Source organism: Lagenorhynchus albirostris, chromosome 8 (genome assembly GCF_949774975.1).
Source record: "Lagenorhynchus albirostris chromosome 8, mLagAlb1.1, whole genome shotgun sequence".
In the NCBI taxonomy this organism is placed as follows: domain Eukaryota; kingdom Metazoa; phylum Chordata; class Mammalia; order Artiodactyla; family Delphinidae; genus Lagenorhynchus; species Lagenorhynchus albirostris.
In genome coordinates this window covers 14,366,211-14,389,731 of record NC_083102.1, presented here as the reverse complement: position 1 = coordinate 14,389,731, position 23,521 = coordinate 14,366,211, and the positions used below count along the sequence as shown (strand labels likewise).

Genomic DNA, 23,521 nt, shown 5'->3' with positions numbered 1-23,521 from the left:
TTGTAAATAGTGCTGCAGTGAACATTGGGGTGCATGTATCTTTTCAGATTATGGTTTTCTCCAGAGATATGCCCAGGAGTGGGATTGCTAGATCATATTATAGCTCTATTTTTAGTTTTTTAAGGAACCTCCATACTGTTCTCCATGGTGGCTCTACCAATTTACATTCCCACCAACAGTGTAGGAGGGGTCCCTTTTCTCCACAGCCTCTCCAACATTTATTGTTTGTAGATTTTTTGATGATGGCCATTCTGACTGGTGTGAAGTGATGCCTCATTGTAGTTTTGATTTGCATTTCTCTGATAATTAGTGATGTTGAGCATCTTTTCATGTGCCTCTTGGCCATCTGTATGTCTTCTTTGGAGAAATATTTAGATCTTCTGCCAATTTTTTGATTGGGTTGTTTGTTTTTTTTGATATTGAGCTGCATGAGCTGTCTGTATATTTTGGAGATGGATCCTTTGTCAGTTGCTTCATTTGCAAATATTTTCTCCCATTCTGAGGGTTGTCGTTTCATCTTGTTTGTGGTTTCCTTTGCTGTGCAAAAGCTTTTAAGTTTAGTTAGGTCCCATTTGTTTATTTTTGTTTTTATTTTCATTACTCTAGGAGGTGGATCAAAAAGTTTTTGCTGAGATTTATGTCAGAGTGTTCAGCCTATGTTTTCCTCTGAGAATTTTATAGTATCCAGTCTTACGTTTGGGTCTTTAATCCATTTTGAGGTTTTTTTTATGTATTGTGTTAGAAAATGTTCTAATTTCATTCTTTTACATGTAGCTGTCCAGTTTTCTCAGTACCACTTATTGAAAAGACTGTCTTTTCTCCATTCTGTATTCTTGACTCCTTTGTCATAGGTGCATGGGTTTATCTCTGGACTTTCTATCCTGTTCCATTGATCTTTATTTCTGTTTTTGTGCCAGTACCATACTGTTTTTACAACTGCAGCTTTGTCGTACAGTCTGCAGTCAGGGAGCCTGATTCCTCCAGCTCCATTTTTCTCAAGATTGCTTTGGCTTTTTGGAGCCTTTTGTGCTTCCATACAAATTGTAAAATTTTTGTTCTAATTTGATAAGGATTGTGTTGAATCTGTAGATTACACATATTGCTTTTTACAGCATACATTTTTTTTTTAAATTTATTTGGCTGGGTGTTAGTTGTGGCATGCAGGATCTTTTAGTTGCAGCATGCGGGCTCTTAGTTGTGGCATGAGGGATCTAGTTCCCTGACCAGGTATCAAACCCAGGCCTCCTGCATTGGGAGCATGGAGACTTAACCACCGGACCACCATGGAAGTCCCTATAGCATACTTTTTTTTTTTTTTTTTTTTTTTTGCGGTACGCGGGCTTCTCACTGTTGTGGCCTCTCCTGTTGTGGAGCACAGGCTCCGGACGCGCAAGCTCAGCGGCCATGGCTCACGGGCCCAGCTGCTCTGCAGCATGTGGGATCTTCCTGGACCAGGGCACGAGCCCGTGTCCCCTGCATTTGCAGGCGGACTCTCAACCACTGCGCCACCAGGGAAGCCCTATAGCATACATTTTTAACAGATACTTTTGAATCTAAGTAGTAGTTCAAAATAAGCTATGTAACTTAGTAGAATTATTGAGTCAAATATGATGAAGAGTTTTAAAACTTATTTTAGTATATTTCCATTTTGGCATTAATACTTCATAGAAATTTTAGAAAACATAGTAGAGACAAAAGAAGAAAATGTAAGCGTATGGCAGAATTTCTTGGCAGATGCTTTCAGATCGCTTTCCAAGGGTTTTATTGGTAACTCTTATCAGCAGTGTTTGAGCAGTCCTGTTTCTTCTCCATCTTGCCAGAATTTTAAAAGTTTATAATTTGATAGATGAAATTGGTGTCTTACTTTAATTCCATTTATTTATTAATTGCTCTCCATTGAGCTGTAATGTTGCCTTTTTCATATTAAATTCATTCTTGTATTCCTGTCATATCTATTTTAACTCCTATAACTTTAAATATATTTAATATGTGACAGGGCTAGTCCTCCTCATTAGTTTTTGTCTGTGGATTTTTATATTATTAGAACTCTCTCTTTTTTGGGTGAAACATTCCCTCGTGTGTTTAACTGCTTGTGTGTTACTTTTTCTTGGTAGAATAACTTCTAACACACAAATATCTTTTACTTACTTCTTATTCTCACTGTAATTCTGTAACCTAGTGTAAGAGTTCCAGCTTGCAGACCTAGCATATGGAAAAAATAAGGACACTTTATTTATGTGTTGCATTTAAGCATATACATGCGTTTTGTGTGTGTGCGCATGTGTGTATGTGTGTGTAGGTATGTTTAAGTTGCCAGTTGGTGTCTCTTGAGAAGCATTGTTCTTATTCTGAGTTATGCCTTCAGTGGTCTTATTTAGCAAAATAAAAGGGTTGCCACCCTGTGTTGGTCTCCAAAATTGTTTTTGGAACTTGTAAAATCTAAAAACATGAGAGCCATTACTTTATCTCACACCAAAATGACCCTCTTGGTGGTGATGGTATAATAGAAGTTTTGGTCATTGAAAAACATAAACTGGAGTCATAGTTATGGGGATTAGGTTTTTTAACATCAGTATGCAATACAAACATAGCATTTAGTCAGAATTACCTTTACAAATTAATTAGAAAGTAAATGGTACCATGTTGGAGACTTTTCTCAGTAAGTCCATCATATTTGTTTTTTTTCACGTAAACACTGGAAAAGATCATTTCTTTACATGGAAATAAGATGAAACAATTTGCTTTCATTTAAGAGCCATGTTGCACAAAACTCAGCCATCTTTCACCAATTAGAACCAGTGACACTGCATTGAGAGACATGCACTATGGGAATTGAAACCAAAGGAGAGTCATGTCTTGCAGATTTCACCAGTTTTTGCATACATTCATTTTTTATTTTCTTGTATGTCTATGTGTATAAATAAATCTAGGACATTAAAAAATAATTTTAAGATTAGTTTGGATTTACAGAAAATTTGCAAAGAAAATATAAAGAGTTTCCATATAGTTCTCATCCACTTTCCCCTGTAACATCTTATATTTGTAGAGTAGATTTGTTACAACTAACAAACCAACATTGGTTCATTACTATTAATTAACGCTGCATTTTATTCAAATTTTACTATTTTTCCCCTAATGTCCTTTTTTAGTCCCCGGATCCCAACCAGGATACCAGATGACATTTAGTTATTATGTCTCTTTAGGCTTATCTAGACTATGCCAGTTTTTCAGATTTTTGTTTTTGATAATCTTGACAGCTTTGAGGAACACTGGTCAGTTATTTGTAGAATGTCCCTCAGTTTAGTTTGGTGTTTTTCTTGTTGTTTAGTTTGTCATGATGTTTATCTCATGGTTAGCCTACAATTGAGGTTATAGGCTTTTGAGAGGAAGACCACAAAGGTAAAGTGCCATTTGTGTCTCATCATGTCAAGGGTAATGCTATCAACATGATGTTATCACTGTTGATGTTGACCTTGATCACCTGGCTGAGTAATGTTAGGTTTTTCACTGTAAAGTTACTTTGTCTCCTCCTTGTCATACTGTACTCTTTGGGAGCACGTCCCTAGGTACAACTTACATTCAAGGTGTGAGGGGACTTAAATTCAACCTCCTGAGGGGAATTAATCTGCAGAAATCATTTGGAAATTCTTCTAACAGGTTTTTTGTTGTTGTTCTTAGTTTTATTTATTTATTTATTTTTAACATCTTTATTGGAGTATAATTGCTTTACAACGTTGTGTTAGTTTCTGCTGTATAACAAAGTGAATCAGCTATACGTATACATATATCCCCATATTTCCTCCCTCTTGCGTCTGCCTCCCGCCCTTCTTATCCCACCCCTCTAGGTGGCCACAAAGCACCGAGCTGATCTCCCTGTGCTATGCGGCTGCTTCCCACTAGCTATTTTACATTTGGTAGTGTATATATGCCCATGCCGCTCTCTCACTTCATCCCAACTTACCCTTCCCCTTCCCCTTCCCCGTGTCCTCAAGTCTGTTCTCTAGGTCTGTGTCTTTATTCCTGTCCTACCCCTAAGTTCTTCAGAACCATTTTTTTTTAGATTCCATATATATGTGTTAGCATATGGTGTTTGTTTTTCTCTTTCTGACTTACTTCACTCTGTATGACAGACTCTAGGTCCATCCACCTCACTACAAATAGTTCAATTTCATTTCTTTTTATGGCTGAGTAATATTCCGTTGTATATATGTGCCACATCTTCTTTATCCATTCATCTGTCGATGGACACTTGGTTGCTTCCATGTCCTGGCTATTGTAAATAGAGCTGCAATGAACATTGTGGTACATGACTCTTCTTCAGTTATGGTTTTCTCAGGGTATATGCCCAGTAGTGGGATTGCTGGATCATATGGTAGTTCTATTTTTAGTTTTTTAAGGAACCTCCGTACTGTTCTCCATAGTGGCTGTATCACTTTACATTCCCACCAACAGTGCAAGAGTGTTCCCTTTTCTCCACACCCTCTCCAGCATTTATTGTTTGTAGATTTTTTGATGATGGCCATTCTGACTAGTGTTAGGTGATACCTCATTGTAGTTTTGATTTGCATTTCTCTAATTATTAGTGATGTTGAGCATTCTTTCATGTGTCTGTTCGCAATCTGTATATCTTCTTTGGAGAAATGTCTATTTAGGTCTTCTGCCCATTTTTGGATTGGGTTGTTTGTTTTTTTTGATATTGAGCTGCATGAGCTGCTTGAATATTTTGGAGATGGATCCTTTGTCAGTTGCTTCATTTGCAAATATTTTCTCCCATTCTGAGGGTTGTCTTTTCATCTTGTTTACGGTTTCCTTTGCCGTGCAAAAGCTTTTAAGTTTCATTAGGTCCGATTTGTTTATTTTCTAACAGGTGTTTTTTAATTTTATGGAAACAGCATGAGTACTGAATCAGTCTAACATATCTGTTCTTCACAGGGTGGGAAGCCCCGTAAACACCGGAAGGATCGGCTACAAGATTTAATCGATATAGGCTTTGGCTATGATGAGACAGATCCATTTATTGACAATTCAGAGGCTGTGAGTAATGTATCTTTAATATAGCAGCAATTCTTTATTTGGATAGTAGAATTCAAGGAAAAACTAAATGTTTCAGCAAGTGTTTTTACTAACTAATCCCCTTTCTGTATACATCTAAATTGTTTCCAGTTTTATGTGATTACAAATAGTTGAGCATCTGTATACATTTCTCTTTGTGTACTTGAGTATGTATGTAAGATAATTATAGAGTATAAATATATGTGTAGGGTAAATTTCTAGCAGTGGGATTTATTGATCAAAGGGTATTTACATCTTGAATTTTTATTGATATTCCCAAACTTGGGCAGGTGTATTTTTGAAAAGCCTTCCAGATAAGAACCACGTGATCTTGAAGACTGGAGCTATTGGGAGGAAGTTAATCTGGCACATGTCTTTAAAATGTACTTAATATTTTTATTGCTGCCAAACCTTACTACAGTGGCGGTAATTGAATGCCAGGCCTTATCACTGTCTGTTTTGCTCAAGCCCTACAGCTTTTGCACTGGAATCCTCTTTCTCTTATAAAAGGAAGAGGAATTCAGGAGAGCATTTCAGGACTACAGCAGTCCATTGATCACACAGCAAATAAATAAAGGCATGTCTTGTTAGGTGGGTCGGTAAGGTATATGTTCTTACATTCTTCTCAGTGTAGTAGAGTAATCTAATCCCTGGATTATATCCTCTGCAGTGTTCAGTGATTACTTAGGATATACAGAAAGTGACCCTAAGGCCGCTGTTATACTACCTACAAATTAGTACCTCTTTTTCCTGTTACTACAGTGCTTGGTTGTGTAGATGATGACAAGGCATATAGTGGTAGGAGAGTGATAGGAAGGACTTCCAGCATAAGGCGTACAGGATACCCTGTCATACTCCTGTGTTATTTTGGTGTCCTGATATAAGCTGGTTTACAAGCCTAGTCTGTAGAAATAAAATGTTGACAGTGCCTTTGGAGTAGAGAGGATTTCCTGTTACCAAAAATGTTGTCAGCCTTTTTGTAGGTTAGGGCATGGAATGTTTTCAACAGTATTGACCTTGATTTGGCATTCAAGTCAAAAGCCCTAGATTCTAGACCTCACTTGGTTTCTAATTCACTGTGGACCAGGAGCAAGTCTTTTATTTTAGCATCACCCAGTTTTCTCTGTTATGAGTGGCTTGCCCAGCAGAATTTGTACTCTGAGACTCAAGATAATGACATGCTGAAAAGCATAATGCAAGTATAAAGCATTGGTACTGGTGTTAACATTATATGTAAAGTAGATTTTTGAATTCTAAGTAACCCAAGAGGGAACTCAACCATATATAAATGGACATTCCATGTACTCAGGTTTACATAAATAGAATTTTTTAAAAATTAATAAACTTGGGACTTCCTGGTGATCCAGTGGTTAAGACTCTGCACTCCCAATGCAGGGTGCCTGTATTCAATCCCTGGTCAAGGAACTAGGGATCCTGCATGCCGAACTAAAAAAAAGAAAAGATCCCACATGCCGCAACTAAGACCCTGTGCAGCCAAATAAATAAATAAATAAATGCTTTTAAAAAATTAGTAAAGTTAATTTTTTTAGAGCAGTTTTAGGTTCACAGCAAAATTGAATGGAAGGTGCAGAAATTTCCCATATACTACCTGCCCTCACAACACAGCTTCCATTATCAGCGTTCCCCCACCAGAGTGGTATACTAGTTACAGTCCAAGAACCTACATTGACGCATCATCACCCAAAGTCCATAGTTTACCTTAGGATTTACTCTTGGTGTTGTACATTCTATGGGTTTTAACAAATGTGTAATGACATGTACCCACCATTATACTGTCATACAGCATAGTTTCACAGCCCTAAAAAAGTATGTGCTCTGCCTATTCATCCCTCCCTAACACCTGCAGCCACTAATCTTTTTATTGTCTCCATAGTTTTGTCCTTTCCAGAATGTCATGTAGTTGGAATCATATAGTATGTAACCTTTCATAAATAGCATTTTTAATGTTTTCCTTTGTAGCATTCCAAATATTTGAATAAAGTGTTTTTCAGACAGATTTTTATAACCCATAATTGGACCTGTGTATCAGTTTAGAGACTGTGGCCAGCATTTTTAAAGAGAATAAAATAGAATAGAATAGGAGCTGTTAACAGTAAACCACTGGTACATTATGTGATTTTTATTATGTGTGTGTGTTTGTACCATGCACTGGCTTTTGATGTGTAGTATATTTTCCACTTGGGTTGTGGTGAAGAAAATTTGAAAGCCACTGCTCTAATAAATAAGGATAAATTTTATAGGTATAAGTTGTATAAGTTATACAATTACTGACATTTATAGGACAAGTTAGGTCCCTGTTTTATACGAGGAAATTGAACTAAAGCACAGGTTGTTTATTGACTTGCAAAATAATTTTGTATCATTGTCCTTAATAGATTATTTGGTTCTCATTATAATTCAGTAATTCAGACATAAAACACTTAGGAGCCAACCAAATAATTCTCTGTTTTTTAAAATGATTGTATTGCCAGTTGGCCATTTTTGTTTTTTTTTTGCTGTGCCACATGCCTTGTGGCCTTGTGGGATCTTAGTTCCCTAACCAGGGATTGAACCTGGGCCCTCAGCAGTGAAAGTGTGGAGTCCTAACCACTGGACCTCCAGGGAGTTCCCACCAGTAGGCTTTCACTGTTCGTATATTATTCGATAGAGAGTGATAATAATCTGGTTCTAATTAACTTTCAGAATTGTATACTACTTACTACTATAATATCTGAAAATAAATGCTTTTGAATATTATTTTTAGTCTAACACTTATGCTGCCAAATTTTTAAAAGACCGAAAGAAAATGTTTTTGTTATTGAGAAATAATAATAATACCAGACATGAGTAATGCTTTTATTTAGGTTATCTCTTTTAAATTTCACTAGAACTTTCTGAAATAAGTAATATTGTTCCTGTTTTACAACCTTGAAGTATTGATGTTAAGTGATTTATTCTGGGTCACAATAGCTAGTTGTTGGCGAAGGATCTAGTAAATCTGATTCTCAAGTTCAGTGATCCATTGCCTCTTAATACATCGTACTTAAAAGGCTAAATTATACAGAAGTAGAAATATAATGTACATGTGAAACTTATGTAAGGTTATAAACCAATATTACCTCAATAAAAACAAACAAACAAAAAAACCCAGAATATTTCCTGTACCTTACAAAAAAAAAATGCTTGGCACATTTATAATTCACAGTGCAGTGAAGGCTGTGTATTAATCCTTGCTCTGTCACTTATTGGTTGTGTCACTTTAGTGTGGTTGTCAGATTTAGCAAATAAAACTACAGTCTACCCAGTTAAATTTGAAAAAAAAACAAAAACAAAAACAAAGGCTAAATCAAATATGCATAAAGAGTTTGTTCTCCTGAAAAGTGTTCTGATAGGGAAAGCTCAGCAGAATACTGCAGAAGACAGACATTGAACATCCACATTGCCTGGTAACCTAGTGATGAGTGTGTTTTCCACATGAGATGCTGCTTGGTATAGTGGATGGGCTGGGAAACAGTCAGTGACTCTGCCATAAACTAATAAAAGTACTCTGGCAAGATTCTTAACCTCTCTGAATTTGGTTTTCACTTATAAAATGGGAATATTTATTTTCCTTACCTCAAAAGGGTATCAGGAAGATCAAGTGAAATAATTTATATGAAGAAGCATTGAAAATTATAAAGCAGTATACAAGTATATGTAAGCAAAAAGTACAGGTGTATTTATCTTATCATAATGACACATTTTCAAAATAATTACTACAGAGCCTTTTCACTTTTAATCCTTTACTCCTCACATCACTCCTTTACTTGCAGATAGTACTGGGCCCTTTCTGAAGGTCTTGCCTGTGGGTCTTTGTACAGTAGTAGCCCCTCAAGTGGAGCGACAAGAAAGGAGTTCATTCCTTTTTTCTTTTTCTAACTTCATTCCTTTTTGATTCAATATGATTAAATGTACATTCTTTCTTTTTCCATTTTCCATGTAATTTAAAATGATACAGGTTAAAATCATAACTTTTATACTTAGCCTTAATATTTTTAGAATAACTAATATGTTCTGTATATTTTTTGCCCATGGCAAAGAATTTTCCTTACAAATATGACTTTCTTAAAGACTAATTATGTAATATGAAGAAAACCCTTAAATAGAGTTCTGGGGAACCCGGCAGCAGGTATCTTGCTTTTGTTAGATAAGTAGTTCCTTTTTTTCTCTTCTGCCATGAACACCTTCGTTTAGTTAAGACTGGCCTTCCATTTAATGATTGTTTTTTCTTCATCTTCATCAGGTGAGATAATGATAAACCTTAAAATCTAGGCTTAGAGTACATTCAGACTGATTTAGACAATTTGAGTCTCTTTTTCGAAGCCAAGTGCCTCGCTCACTATGGGCCCTCGGTGTATGCTTACCGAACAGGGCAGTTCTTTTTCTACTTCCCTTTAAAACATATATATATGCTATTTTTCTTTTATATGTTTAAAAAATATTCCCTACTTAAAAGCTTAGAGCTAAGGCAGAAGAAATAACCTTTATTTTTTATAATCTCTTTATGAATAAAATTATATACCAATATGGTAAGAAATGAAGTTCATTTGCTGCCTGGACATTCAGTCATTTGTTTTAACTTGTTTCAGTTTCTCATCAGAATCATTTGTCATTAAGAATAGCAGTGATCCTTCAATTTTTCTCGGCAGATGATACATTTAGAATCTGCTTCAGCATTCCAGAAGTTCATTTCTTAAATATTGAATGATCAGAGCTCATTTCTATTCCAGATAGTAACTTTTTCTTTATTTATTCACAAACATCCTCATTGCAGTTAGTTTTGCAGTTAAGATTTAAGGAAGATTCTGACATGGTGATTGAATTTCTTTGACATATTTATAGAATTAAAGATAAGATATATCTGAAGCCTTTTTTTTAAACCTAGTATGACGAATTAGTTCCTGCTTCTCTAACAACAAAATATGGAGGCTTTTATATCAACACTGGCACTCTCCAGTTTCGCCAAGCTTCAGATACTGAAGAAGAAGATATTACAGACAACCAAAAGCACAAGCCACCCAAAGTGAGTTTATCCAACATTGGAACAGTAATGAGAGCATTCAATTAAAAGGATATATTTTTTGATTTTTACTTGTACTTTACAGCTGTGAATATAAGGAAAAGTAAAATGCTAACCATTGTTTAATGAATTTATAGTTAATTACATGCTTTAAAGTAAAATTATGTAGATATGGGGAATTTTATTTTTATATCATAAAATTCTATTATAATTCTAATATAATACTTTCTTTTAAAACTTCTCTCTCCATATCTAGTCTAATAATCTGTTTCTGGATAAGGTTGAGGTTTTAGGATACGTTAAGACTTGATATGGAAATGACTGTTAATAGCTGTTACTTTTCCTAAGATGTAAAGCAAATTTTATAGAATATATATATTGTATTTGGGAAATTAATAGAATGTCCTCAGATAAGCGTTCCTTGAAGTGTGAGCCAAAGACATATTTGTACCAGAATCACCAAAATGTTTGTTAAAAATGCAGATTAGGGCTTCCCTGGTGGTGCAGTGGTTGAGAGTCCGCCTGCCCGATGCAGGGGACACGGGTTTGTGCCCTGGTCCGAGAAGATCCCACATGACACGGAGCAACTAAGCCCTTGAGCCATGGCCGCTGAGCCTGCGCGTCTGGAGCCTGTGCTCCGCAACGGGAGAGGCCACAACAGTGAGAGGCCCGCGTACCGCAAAAAAAAAAACAAAAAAAAAAACACCCAAAAAGCCTCTACCAAACCTTTAACTGAACCAAAACCAGGGGTGGGAGTTCTCATGGACCCAAAGAATCTGCATTTTTAACAAGCAATTCTTATGTGCCCTGAAATTTGAGAAAAACCACTTGCCCTGGATGCTGGATTGATAACATCAGCAAGTAAAGCAGTAATACTTAGGTAAGTTATGCATTTAATCATTTTGTAGATTCCCAAAATGAAAGAAGATGATATTGAGATGAAGAAGCGGAAGCGGAAAGAGGAAGGGGAAAAGGAGAAGAAGCCAAGGAAAAAAGTACCGAAACAACTGGGGTATGTGAAATTAGACATAATGATTGTTGTAGTGTTGTAGCATGACAAACTCTCCTTTTAGAAAGATATATTTAGCATTAATTAGTTCAGTTTAGCTGGGTCTAATTTAATACAGTATTTATAAATGTCAGTGACCTATCAACTTATATTTTAATAATATTTATTAATAAGTAGAAGTCATCTTAGAGATTAAGGTGTTTTAGATCAGATTTACAAATTTGTTAAGTATTTTGCTCATTACAACATTTTATCAACAGGAACCAGTTTGAAGAGATGGTACAAACATTGAACATGTTATTTTAATTTTCCTGTACTAAAACTGAGCTTAGATGCCTGGGGATTGACAATTGGCCGTAGTCTTTGTATAAACGGTTTATGGTTGTTTTAATATTTTTTAAAAAGTCATTGATTTTATTTAGCTATTCTTAACGCTTGTGACTAGGTAATGATATGGCCTCTAAAAAACCAAGTAGAATTTCTCAAAAGCCTTATTAAGTCATAAGAGGGAATTCCCTGGCGGTACAGTGGTTAGGACTCAGCACTTTCACTGCTGGGGCCTGGGTGAAATTCCTGATCCCTGGTGGGGAACCAAGATCCCGCAAGCCGCGAGGCACAACCACGAACAAAAAGAAAGAAAGAAAAAGAAAAGAAAAAAAAGTCCTAAGAATAAATGTTTGTACCTTGCAGTCATAAAGCTACCATTTGTCTCTACTTCTCTATGGCTTTTTTTGTAGAGTCAAGGTAGAGTCAAGGGACAAAAACTTGTGAGAGGCTGGGTTTTCCTCCCCTCCTTAGCAGAGGAGGTACATCTGAATTGGGGGCTGTCAGTATCTCCAGAGTTGATATAGGGAGGTATTTATCCCCTCCTAAACATGAGATTATAGTGATCCCTGAGTCATTAAGAAATTATTAAGAAAAAAAAATATTACTACTGGTTGTTTTAAATATTCATTATTTACAAGTAAACTTCTTTATGAACAAAAACTGTAAGTAATGCCTTTTATTGAATTTATCATTTTCTCAAATTTGTAAACTGATTTCATTCAGCAAATATTTACTAAGTGCTTACTGTGTACCAGACACTGTCTGGGTTTCGGATATATAACAGTAAATGAAACACTGGCCTACCTGTAAGTCACTTATGATCTTTTAGGTTCTGTAGTACACGTAGAAGCATATAAGCCATAAAATTTAGAAAAGATTTTTTAGAGAAGGTGATAGCTAAACAGAGACCACCCTTTCCTCTTAGTCCCTATAGGGAGAAAGTTGTCATTGAAAATTACACGTATCTATCCGAAAGCCTCAGAACGCTGTTCCTAGAATGGAAAGTGAAAAATGATCAGAAGGTAGTAGCAGATAGAATAGGGTCTGGATAGAAGACATGGTAATGAATGAAGGCTCACAGATTGACACAGACATTTTGCATTTCTTTGGCATTTTGTAGCACAAACCACCTGGGGTACCAGTGTGAAGGTGTATTATGTAGGTTTCTCTGGTTGTAATCAACTCTGTTTTCAGCAAAAGTGCATTTCTTTACTTCGTTAATTCTTTAGGTGCCTACTTTATAGATGTGCTAAAGAATGAACATTCCAAACAGAGTAGTAAGTTTAACTTCGTATACTTTCATTTCCTTTTATTTTTTTTATTTTGGCCACGCTGAGGGGCTTGCGGGATCTTAGATGCACGACCAGGGATTGAACCTGCGTCCTTGGCAGTGAAAGTAAGGAGTCCTAACCAATGGACCGCCAGGGAATTCCCTAACTTCGTATACTTAATAAACCAGAGCTCTATTCAGTTTTGTTTATTTCTGTTGACGTTATTTCGTTTTCTTCTCTCTAATGGCCATTCACGTGCCTTTCATAAGTGACAATCCAGATGATGATGAAGATGCCGTTGTAAAAGTGTAATTTAGTAACAAATTTGCTTCCTCACCTATCAAATGATTATTTTAATTCTGTGCCTGCTTATTGGGGTTTTAACCTTTAAAATCATACATAGCCTAACTGATCACTTTTTTCTTCACAGAGTTGTGGCTCTAAATTCACACAAATCTGAAAAAAAGAAGAAACGTTATAAAGATTCTCTTTCTCTAGCTGCCATGATAAGAAAATTTCAAAAAGAGAAGGATGCATTAAGGAAGGAGTCTAACCCTAAAGTCCCAGTGAACTTCTCGACCTCCTCTCTGCATAAAACCCCCTCTGCTGCTGTGGCATTGGGGAATGATGTCTCGGACTTAAATCTGAATAGTGCTGATCCGGACCTCCCCATTTTTGTTAGCACAAATGAACATGAACTATTTCAGGAAGCTGAAAATGCCCTAGAGATGCTAGATGATTTTGACTTTGACAGATTACTGGATGCTGCTTCTAATGGTAGCCCCCTGTCTGAGTCAGGAGGAGAGAATGGAAACACCACCCAGCCAACCTATGCCTCTCAAGTTATGCCCAAGGTGGTACCTACACTCCCAGAGGGTCTGCCTGTCCTTCTTGAAAAACGTATCGAAGACCTCCGTGTAGTAAGTGTGATAATTTTCTTGTGTTTGCTGCACAAACATAACAATAATTACTTTCAGGCAAAAATAATAACCTATAATCCTAACTACTTAGAAGTAACTTTATTTTCTATATTTCCTTTTAAGCATTGGCTCTATGCATAGTCTTTTTCTTTTAAATATAGTTATAACATGGATAAAAGTTGGTTGTTTTATTATCTCACTTCACTTTATATTTTTCTGCATAGGTTTCATAAATATATACATAGTCATGTAAAGAAAATAGAAGAAAGGTAGGAACAAATAGTAACAATGCAGAAGTGTACTTGAACTTGGTCCCAACTGTTGTTAACAACTAGTTATTCTGCAATCGATTTTACCAGCTAATCCTTACCAGCTAATCAGCAGCTTTAGTAAGCATACATTGTGTTCTCACTAGACAAACTTTTAAGAGTTGAGATTTTAGCATTTCACAGTAGATTCCTCTCCCGATTGACTTGGGTACATAATCTTTATTTAACTAGCTGCAAATCCAGGTATGTCAGTACACTTCTCCCTTTAATCTCAGGGAAATATAATTTTGACTTAAAATGTTTCAAACCTTGCTTAAAATGCCTTTTTTTTTTTTTTTTTTTTTTTTTTTTGCGGTATGCGGGCCTCTCACTGTTGTGGCCTCTCCCGTCGCGGAGCACAGGCTCCGGACGCGCAGGCCCAGCGGCCATGGCTCACGGGCCCAGCCGCTCCGCGGCATGTGGGATCCTCCCGGACCGGGGCACGAACCAGCAACCCCTGCATCAACAGGCGGACTCTCAACCACTGCGCCACCAGGGAAGCCCAAAATGCCCTTTTTTAAATTACTTTAGCATGTTTGTTTGAACCCATGCCATGTTTTAGTCCTCTTTTTTTTTTCTCCTGATTACAGAAGTTGTACACTCAATATAATTTTTTTTTTTTTTTTTGGCTGCACTGGGTCTTCCTTGTGGCTCTCGGCCTTCTCTAGTTGCGGTGTGGGCTTAGTGGCCCCAAGGCCTGTGGGATCTTGGTTCCCTGACTAGGGATCGAACCCTCATCCCCTGCATTGGAAGGCAGATTCTTAACCACTGGACCACCAGGGAAGTCCCAATTATATATATATATATATATATATGTATATATATATATATAATTTTTTTTTTTTTGCGGTACGTGGGCCTCTCACCGCTGTGGCCTCCCACCACGGAGCAACAGGCTCCAGACGCGCAGGCTCAGCGGCCATGGCTCACGGGCGCAGCCGCTCCACGGTACGTGGGATCCTCCCGGACCAGGGCACAAACCTGCATCCCTTGCATCGGCAGGCAGACCCCCAACCACTGCGCCACCAGGGAAGCCCCCGATTGTATTTTATACTTAGGGAAAGATGCCCCATAATCAGACATTCCCCACCCCCAACAGGGATAACGACCATTAAACTAATTTTTCTGGATTTTAATCCATGCATTTGCAAATATGTTGTTATTAAAAATAATTGTTAGTCGAAGTATAATGTGTGGATTATTCTACAAGTTGTGTCTTTCTTCTAGGGTTATAGTAACCATTTAAATCACATTTTAAATTTATTAATCTCTATGTTGTATTTATTTCTCTTAACTCTTTCTGAATTAGGGAAGAGAGAGATTTATCTAATTTTTCTAACAACTGACTCATGGATTCTGTTTATCAGTTCTATTCTTTTTTCTGTTTTTGTTCTTTAGCATTTCTTCTGAGGTTGTGGCTTATTAAATTCTCTTACATTTTTACTTATTTTAAGGTACTTTATTTATTAGTTCAGGACTTAGAGAGTTGTGCTCAAGTATCTCATTGCCAGTGTTTTTTAGGTTATAACTTGTATTTACCATAGTTTTTGCTTTGTTTTCTTTTTACTTTTTTTGGTAAGATTTTCACTGTCATTTATTTCTAAGTATCTTTTATTTTACTCATGAGCTATTTTTATTTTATTTATTTAATTTTTTTTGGCTGCACTGGGTCTTCGTTGCTGCGCGTGGGCTTTCTCTAGTTGCGGCGAGTGTGGTCTACTCTTCATTGCGGTGTATGGGCTTCTTGTTGCAATGGTTTCTGTTTGTTGCAGAGCACAGTCTCTAGGCATGCGGGCTTCAGTAGTTGTGGCACGCAGGTTTCAGTAGTTGTGGTGCATGGGCTTAGTTGCTCTGTGGCATGAGGGATCTTCCCGGACCAGGGCTCGAACCTGTGTCCCCTGCATTGGCAGGTGGATTCTTAACCACTGTGCCACCAGGGAAGTCCTCTGCTTTGTTTATTTCTATGCTGTATTGTTTGTTGGCCCATAAAATTCTTGATGGCTAGATCTCTGTTGTGATATTTATCACTTGAAGGTGACCCTTTCTGTGCTATTAATGCTTTTCACCTTGAATTCAGTTTTGTCTGATTTTACTGTAGACTCCTTTCTCTTTATTTTTGCATGGTATAGCTTTTCCCATCATTTACCTTCATTTTAGCTCTTTTTTTTTGAATTCTTTTATTTTTTGACTTATTTTAGCTCTTTCTCTTATAGACAGCATGTAAATGGAAATTTGTTTATCGACCTCATCTGAGTCTTTTTTAAGATTTTCTCTTTAAGATTTTATCTTACCTACCACTGTTATAATGATAATGATATATAATTCATCTTTATTCTGTCATTTTCCTTTATATTCTGTTTTATTGTTCCCTCCCCCTCCTTTGTTTTTCATTCTTTTGCTATTTTCTGTGCTTATTTTTTGAAAAGTATACAATGATTTTATTAATCAAATAGGTTTTTTATTTACTATTCTTAACCACTTTATGTATGAAGTGTAGGTATTATTTCCTTTTTATGGTTAACAAACTTAAGTGGAGGTAGGTTAAATAGCTTGGTCAGTCCACACAACTAGTAAGTGGTGGAGCCTGAATTTAAACACAGGGGTTCACCTGACTCAATAGTACATGCTTTTTGCTATCCCATGTTGCCCCTAAAATCTTTAGTTTCTTTTATGTTTTAAATAAAAAGTGCTAGGGATGTAATCCAGGTTTTTCAATATATAATTAATAATAACAGCTATTATTTATTTAGCAAAAACCTATACCTTGTATTGAGTGCAGTGCTCCTGGGACCCACAGCTTCACAAGACATCATTTATTGTTCAGGAGACAGTTCCCTGACTAGGCTTAGAATACTGTATATACTGTGGAGTCTAATCCTCCAACAATTATGTGAGGTAGGTAGTATTCTTCCATTTAATAGATGAGGAAACTAAGGTTCAGAAAGGTTAAAGCAATTTCCCAAGGCCACATAATTTTTAAATGGGTGAGGCTTGATGCAAAGTCAGCATTTAAAGGCAGGACCATCATGCTTCATAACTTGCACTCCGTCCACTGTGTTGTATGCCATTCATATTCACTTAATAAACAGAATTGATTAGTAATGAGTGTGTTTCAATCTTGTAAGGTGCTGTTATATCTCATATACTAAAAACTCTTTCTGTAGTAGCCATGCTAGGATTAGAACAGCTACTTCCTAACCTCTTAGTAGGAAATTATCAATAAGAAGATTCATTTCACTTATTAGTATCTGTGAATTCTCTGTATTTTTTTCTTTGAAATAGGAGATGGTATTTTTTTCTTCAGGAGATGAGAATTCATTGTTGCCTAAAATGCTCATATCTGTCTGATAAGGACTTTCTTCTTGTTGCTCTTTTCTCACTTTGTAACATATCTTCCACTGTTCAACCTCTTGAGTTCTTTTGATTCTCTTTCTTGAAGTTTAGTTTCCATTCTGGCTTTCTTCCTATATTTCTTCTCCCTACACATACCCAGTCTTCATCCTTTCTAAGAAGCACTGAGGCACATCTCAGAAATTGTCCTCCTCTATTTACAGAATGTGATGTTGTCAAACAGTGTAAAATTATCAATCTGCCGACTGACAGAGTCAGCATGTGGCTTGCTCAGGTTATTGGATCAGGCCTCTCGATGTCTTACATCTTGGGCATCTCAAGATAAACTATCTTTTGTTATTTCCCCAGTAAATTTTGCTTATGGTACAGTGTCTTGGTTTGCATACTCTTTGTTTCTGGTAAACTGGCTAAGATGACAAACACAGTGATGAAATTATTCTTATCCTCATTGAATTAATTGTTGCTTATCCCTTGATAATGACTGTGGCTAATTTTTTCATTGTTAGTAATTAGGTAGAACCCAGACTGGCTGCAGTAAGCTGAGTATCTTTGTACAGGGTGACACTGTTGTACAGTTGAGGTCAGAAAGCTTCTGGTCTGAGTCCTGGATTCACCACTTACTAGCGGTGTGATTTGGGGGCATTATCATGTAACTTCTGTAAGATTTAGGTTCCTTGTTTGTAAAATGGGAGCTATAATACCAATGCCACTGGCTGTTATGAAGATTAAACATGGTAATGAGTATAATATATAGAATATCAAACACGTTGGACAGTATTGTCTTGTAGAAAATGAGACATCTGCTTTCTCTTATCTTGGAGATCACAGCAAGAATTGATAAACAAACCTTACAGATACTCAAAATACACAAGACACCCATAGCACCCATAAAAAGTCTTATATGTGTAACTTTTAAAAAATATAAATTTATTTATTTTATTTATTTTTGGCTGCGTTGGGTCTTTGTTGCTACATGCGGGCTTTCTCTAGTTGCTGCAAGCGGGGGCTACTCTTCGTTGCAGTGAGCAGCCTTCTTATTGCAGTGACTTCTCTTGTTGCGGAGCATGGGCTCTAGGCGTGTGGGCTTCAGTAGTTGTGGCACACGGGCTCAGTAGTTGTGGCTCACGGGATCTAGAGTGCAGGCTCGGTAGTTGTTGGCGCATGGGCTTAGTTGCTCCACGGACCAGGGATCTTCCCGGACCAGGGCTCAAACCCATGTCCCCTGCATTGGCAGGCAGATTCTTAATCACTGTGCCATCAGGGAAGCCCCTGTGTAACTTTTTAAATTTAGGAAAATTCAGAAAAATGAAATACAGACATAACAGGGAAGAATGTTATGTATGCTAAATTTTGTTTCAGCACTGTTTCATTGCCTGCTCATGCCAGGTAATAAGCTGGGACAAAATGAAGTTAATCGTAGCCCCACCCTCAAGGAGCTTATTCTAAGTAAATAGATATGGAAGCGTATAATGTGTAATGTGTTTATTGAGAGTTATATTGACAATCTTGTGTTTCTCTAGGCTGCCAAACTTTTTGATGAAGAAGGAAGGAAAAAATTCTTTACACAGGATATGAATAATATTCTTCTGGAGTAAGTAATTTTCTTCTTTGATTAAGAAACCTTGAAAATTATTTAAACCTTAAGAAGTCATTAAAAAATATAGTAGGCCTTTGAGGTACAGATGCTGAGTGGTTGGCTAGTCTCATGCATTAGCTCTTCCCTTTTGGCCTCACAGCATGTGTGATTAACATTTGTTTCTTAGCAAAACGATGCTTCTACATACATTGGTTCTCCGGGACCCCTTATGATAATCAAAGCTTCCAGTGTTATAACTGCCAGAGCAAGTGACTGCTGTATGGGTTGAATATTATCCTAGATTTAAATGCATTCTTTGTCACGTTATGTGAAAATATCTTTCTGGGACAGTTCTGATTGTTTGTATTAAATTTGGTGTACTTTCCTTCTACTTTGATTCAGATGTGGGGAAAATAATTCCATTAGTATCCAGTGAGGTTTATTATAATTCATACAGACATTTATAGCCAAATGGAAAGTGTGGTTTAATGAAGAATCATTTTTGTGGGGTAGGACGGAGTCAGTGTGGAGAAGACAGATGTTAAGTTGGAAAGGAAAGGGTGAAAGCTGGTTTATGATATAAATTGTATTTAAATTAGTGATAATTTTCAACCTTAGCTAGAGTTTAACATTAATGAAGTTGCACGTTCTAAGACTATGGTCACATAAGCTGTACTTATAAACCTTATAAGGCTTATAAATTTTGACCATGGTTCCAGAAATTGAGTATATAATTGGCTACAAGCAGAAATGGGCAAAAAGGAAGTGGTCCTGGGAAAAGCAGCAAATTCCTCTCTGATGAAAATAATGTATGCCTACTTTTGGTGGTTCAGTAGCATCATATACAAAGAAACAAGGCAGTGTTTCCAATACTATGATTCCTGTCTTTTAAATATATAATGGAGATAGTTTCTCATGAGATATAAAGGTTGGATTAGCTTATTGGTTTTGATAACTATTTTAATTAATGCAATCTCTCATTCTCCTGAAGTACGTAAAAAATCATTTTGGTCTCCATGGACTCATAAAACACATAACCTAGTATGCTAGTAGCATGGAGACAGGAATTTCTTGTTCCTATTCTTTATTTTAGCCAGGGGTTTTCAGATTGATTCTGTCTGCCTGCAGGTGCTTCCTGTCTGTTCCACCTCCTTTTACCTAGCTCCCTTTTAAACCTTAGATTCAATGAACAGTGTAACCATTACTCATCAGAGCTGTCCCAGATTCCAAAATCTGGGATCTGACTATCTCCTTTTTTTTTTTTTTTTTTTTTTTTAACCTAAGAGCCCTAAGTTTTCTAGATCAGGTCTTTTTCCTGTGACTGAGACAGTCCTTTTTTATTTTACTCTTCTGTAAGGGGACAACTCTTTCTCTTCTGAGAGAATCAAAAAATCATCCTTGGGATATAACATCTCAGAGAAGCATCTCTGTTAATTCCTGCCATGTCTGTCTTAAAACGAATCTTCTAGTTTTCTTGGAGCTCATCTGCTTTTTATTTCACTGAGAGTGTGCCTCTAATTCTACAAGCCCTAGTGTTCAGAGTTGAATTTTTTCCCTTTTAGTGACTACTTTCTTATGCCCCCTTGTCTTCTTCTTCTTTTTTTTTTTTTTTTTTTGCATTATGTGGGCCTCTCACTGTTGTGGCCTCTCCCGTTGCGGAGCACAGGCTCCGGACGCGCAGGCTCAGTGGCCATGGCTCACGGGGCCCAGCCACTCCACAGCATGTGGGATCTTCCCGGACCGGGGCACGAACCCGTGTCCCCTGCATTAGCAGGCAGGCTCTCAACCACTGTACCACCAGGGAAGCCCTATTTTCAGCTTTAACTAAGCTTTTATAATGGGGCAAGCCTAGAATGCCTCCTACCCAGAGTCTTGACTTTTAATAAAGAACTAACCACAATATTTAACCAAGTGTTTGTACACAGGACTCATGACCGGAATGATTGTCTTCCATATGAACCTCTGATTTGACCCTCTGGCTCTAATAGGCCTTAAAGTTCTTTTTATTTATCCTTTTGTTGTATTTGGCTTCTCTAATACCAAGAATTTTCAACTGTCAGTTCTAAGGAGTATAGTTTTCCACATTTCATTGTTTCTGAAATTGCAGTGTATGTTATAAGTGTTGGGTACATTTGATCTGGCAGGGTTTCTTTCCTTCCGCAAAAGCTGTTAATTGAATCTTTTCATGCACCTTATATTTGTGAAAATATTTACGTCTGTTTGCACCTTCTTCTATAGTAAAACATGATGATTTGGACATAGTTTGTTGCCAAGGGCCCCAGTTTGGTCTTGACCTTCAAATTAACATCTGTTCTCATCTTTCTACAGTAGCAACTGCCAGATATACTGTCTTCCATCTGGAAGAAACCTCAATTGTTTATCAGTAGGCTTGTCTTGCTGAGAATATGGTGGCTATTACAAACTCTTCCCTTTTTTTTTTTTGAAGTAACTGTTTGGTTAAATACCCTTTTAGCAGGAACTGGAGAACTGGAATAAATTGAACAAACTATTAAATATCTAGTTCAGTGGAGGCACAATAAGGAAAACAAAGAAGGATAAAACAGTCTGTGCGTGTAGCCAGGAGGGCTTTACCTCTTCTGAATCTGTAATTTTTTCAAACACCTTTAAGGAAAAAATACTCTAAGAATTCACTGAAACTGTGACTCTAGTATAGCAGTTGCAGGGTGGTGAGGGGAAGTATGATGTCTCTTTGAGGAAGTGAGTTTTTGGTTAATAATGGAGTTCCTGTGCTTTACCCAAAAATGTAGACTTTGCCCCTGTCATCAAAAACTTATTTGGGCGGGGTGGGGAAAAAATTAGGAGTTTAGGTTTTTTGTGGGTTTTTTTGGCTGCATCGTGTAGCTTGCAGGATCTTAGTTCCCCAACCAAGGATCGAACCCATGCCCCCTGCAGTGGAAGCGTGGAGTCCTAACCACTGGACCACCAGGGAATTCCCAGGAGTTTAGGATACACACTACTATATATAAAATAGATAAACAACAAGGACCTACCATATAGCACAGGGGTCTGTATTAAATATCTCATAATAACCTATAATGGAAAAGAATTTGAAAAAGTAATTTTATATATATATATATATATAAAACTGAAACACTTTCCTGTATATGTGAAACTAACACAGTATTGTAAATCAAGTATACCTCAATTAAAAAAAAAAGAAGCAAAAAAATTATTTGCCATCTTGTTGGGGTTATAAATTCTACTCTTAAACTAGATTCATTGAAATTTTTTATAGCATTACGATTTATGGTTTTGTTTGTTTTTTTCCTTGAAAAATACTGTCTAGGAAATCATGGAAAGGTAAAAGGAGAAAAAAATCACTGCCTCTGCCTCCTTGCTTGTTTGTTACTACCTAAAAGAAATTCTGTACTACTTATTTGTTGTTGTTTTTGGTCAGCATTGAGTTACAGCTGCAGGAACTAGGCCCTGTGATTCGTAGCAGTGTCTACTCCCACCTTGAAGCTTTTGTGCCATGCAATAAAGAAACACTGGTAAAACGTCTAAAGAAGTTACATCTCAATGTCCAGGTAAGAGGAGGAACAATAATACCTGCTTCTGGGGTTTTATAACCTGAAAGGAGACTGATTTCTGTTTGCTGCTTTTGCATACTAATTGCTTTATAATTGTATTGTACATATTTAGTAACCATAGGATGTTCTTTAGTAACCATAGCATGTTGGATCCCCTGGGAAAAAATTGCTTTTCATCAATTGAGAGGTTTAGATGAGACATAATGTTTTCTAATGCTTCTTGGACTAGGTAAATTAACCTCAGTTCCACAACTGACACAACTTTGCCCTCAACAAATAATCTGACATACGTATAATTCAATTTTCTTATTCCTGAAATGGACCTATACAGATATGCTCACACTGACATAAAGACCAATGGAAAGAATCACAGGGTTGCACTTAAATTTAAAGATTATCTAGTGTAACCATCCATGTTCTGCTAGATTCTTCTCGACTACAGTGCCTCTAAGTAATTGTGCAAGTTTGCATGCTTCCAGTGATCAGAAACTTATTTCATTACAGTATCAGGAAGTTCTTGCATATGTTGAGTCAAATCCAAGTGCTTTCCATCCCATTGGTCCTAATTCTCCTTTTGCGTTTATTCACAAATTATGTCCCTTTCTTTACTTCATATAAAATGGGCTTCAGTACCTTCACTGTCCTGATTACTCTTCCTTTAATGATTTGTTTGACTATGTATTTTAAAAATATTTACAACTTGCAAGTTATAGAAAAAATAACTTGGATGCAGTTTAAGATAAAAAAAAAGAACACTTTTTTTCTATGAATAAAGGTATTTCCTGGAATTAAGGGCAAGAATGCAACCAGGAAGGAATGGGAACTGATAATCTGAATTAACTCTGTTTCTCTTTACCTCTCTTGCCCTATCTCACTTTTATCCTTTTATGTGCATCTGCAGATAAGTTTTCTTTATTTCCAAGGTTTTATATTACAGAAAAGCTCCACACAGAGATTGACTGTAGATTTCTCATCCCAATCCATATTCTTGGGGTGAAAACTCTGGTGGTATTATTTTGAGTCAGTCTGAACTTTTCTGGTCGGGGGGTTAGAGTCGCAAAGCACAGCATGGTACAGATAGCGGACTGAGTGTGGTG

The 23,521-nt window shown here is 36.8% G+C and overlaps 1 protein-coding gene across 2 annotated transcripts in view; it reads left to right on the top strand.

Annotated features, from left to right (window-relative positions):
* Positions 1-23,521, top strand: part of UBN2 (ubinuclein 2) — a 67,067-nt gene that overhangs the window by 21,089 nt on the left and 22,457 nt on the right. For both annotated transcript variants that reach the window (XM_060156553.1, XM_060156552.1), the window contains exons 3-8: positions 4,933-5,034; positions 9,977-10,114; positions 11,020-11,123; positions 13,149-13,638; positions 18,818-18,888; positions 22,292-22,421. In XM_060156553.1, the coding sequence (XP_060012536.1) occupies positions 4,933-5,034; positions 9,977-10,114; positions 11,020-11,123; positions 13,149-13,638; positions 18,818-18,888; positions 22,292-22,421 (1,035 nt within the window). The remainder of the gene's footprint in view (positions 1-4,932; positions 5,035-9,976; positions 10,115-11,019; positions 11,124-13,148; positions 13,639-18,817; positions 18,889-22,291; positions 22,422-23,521) is intronic.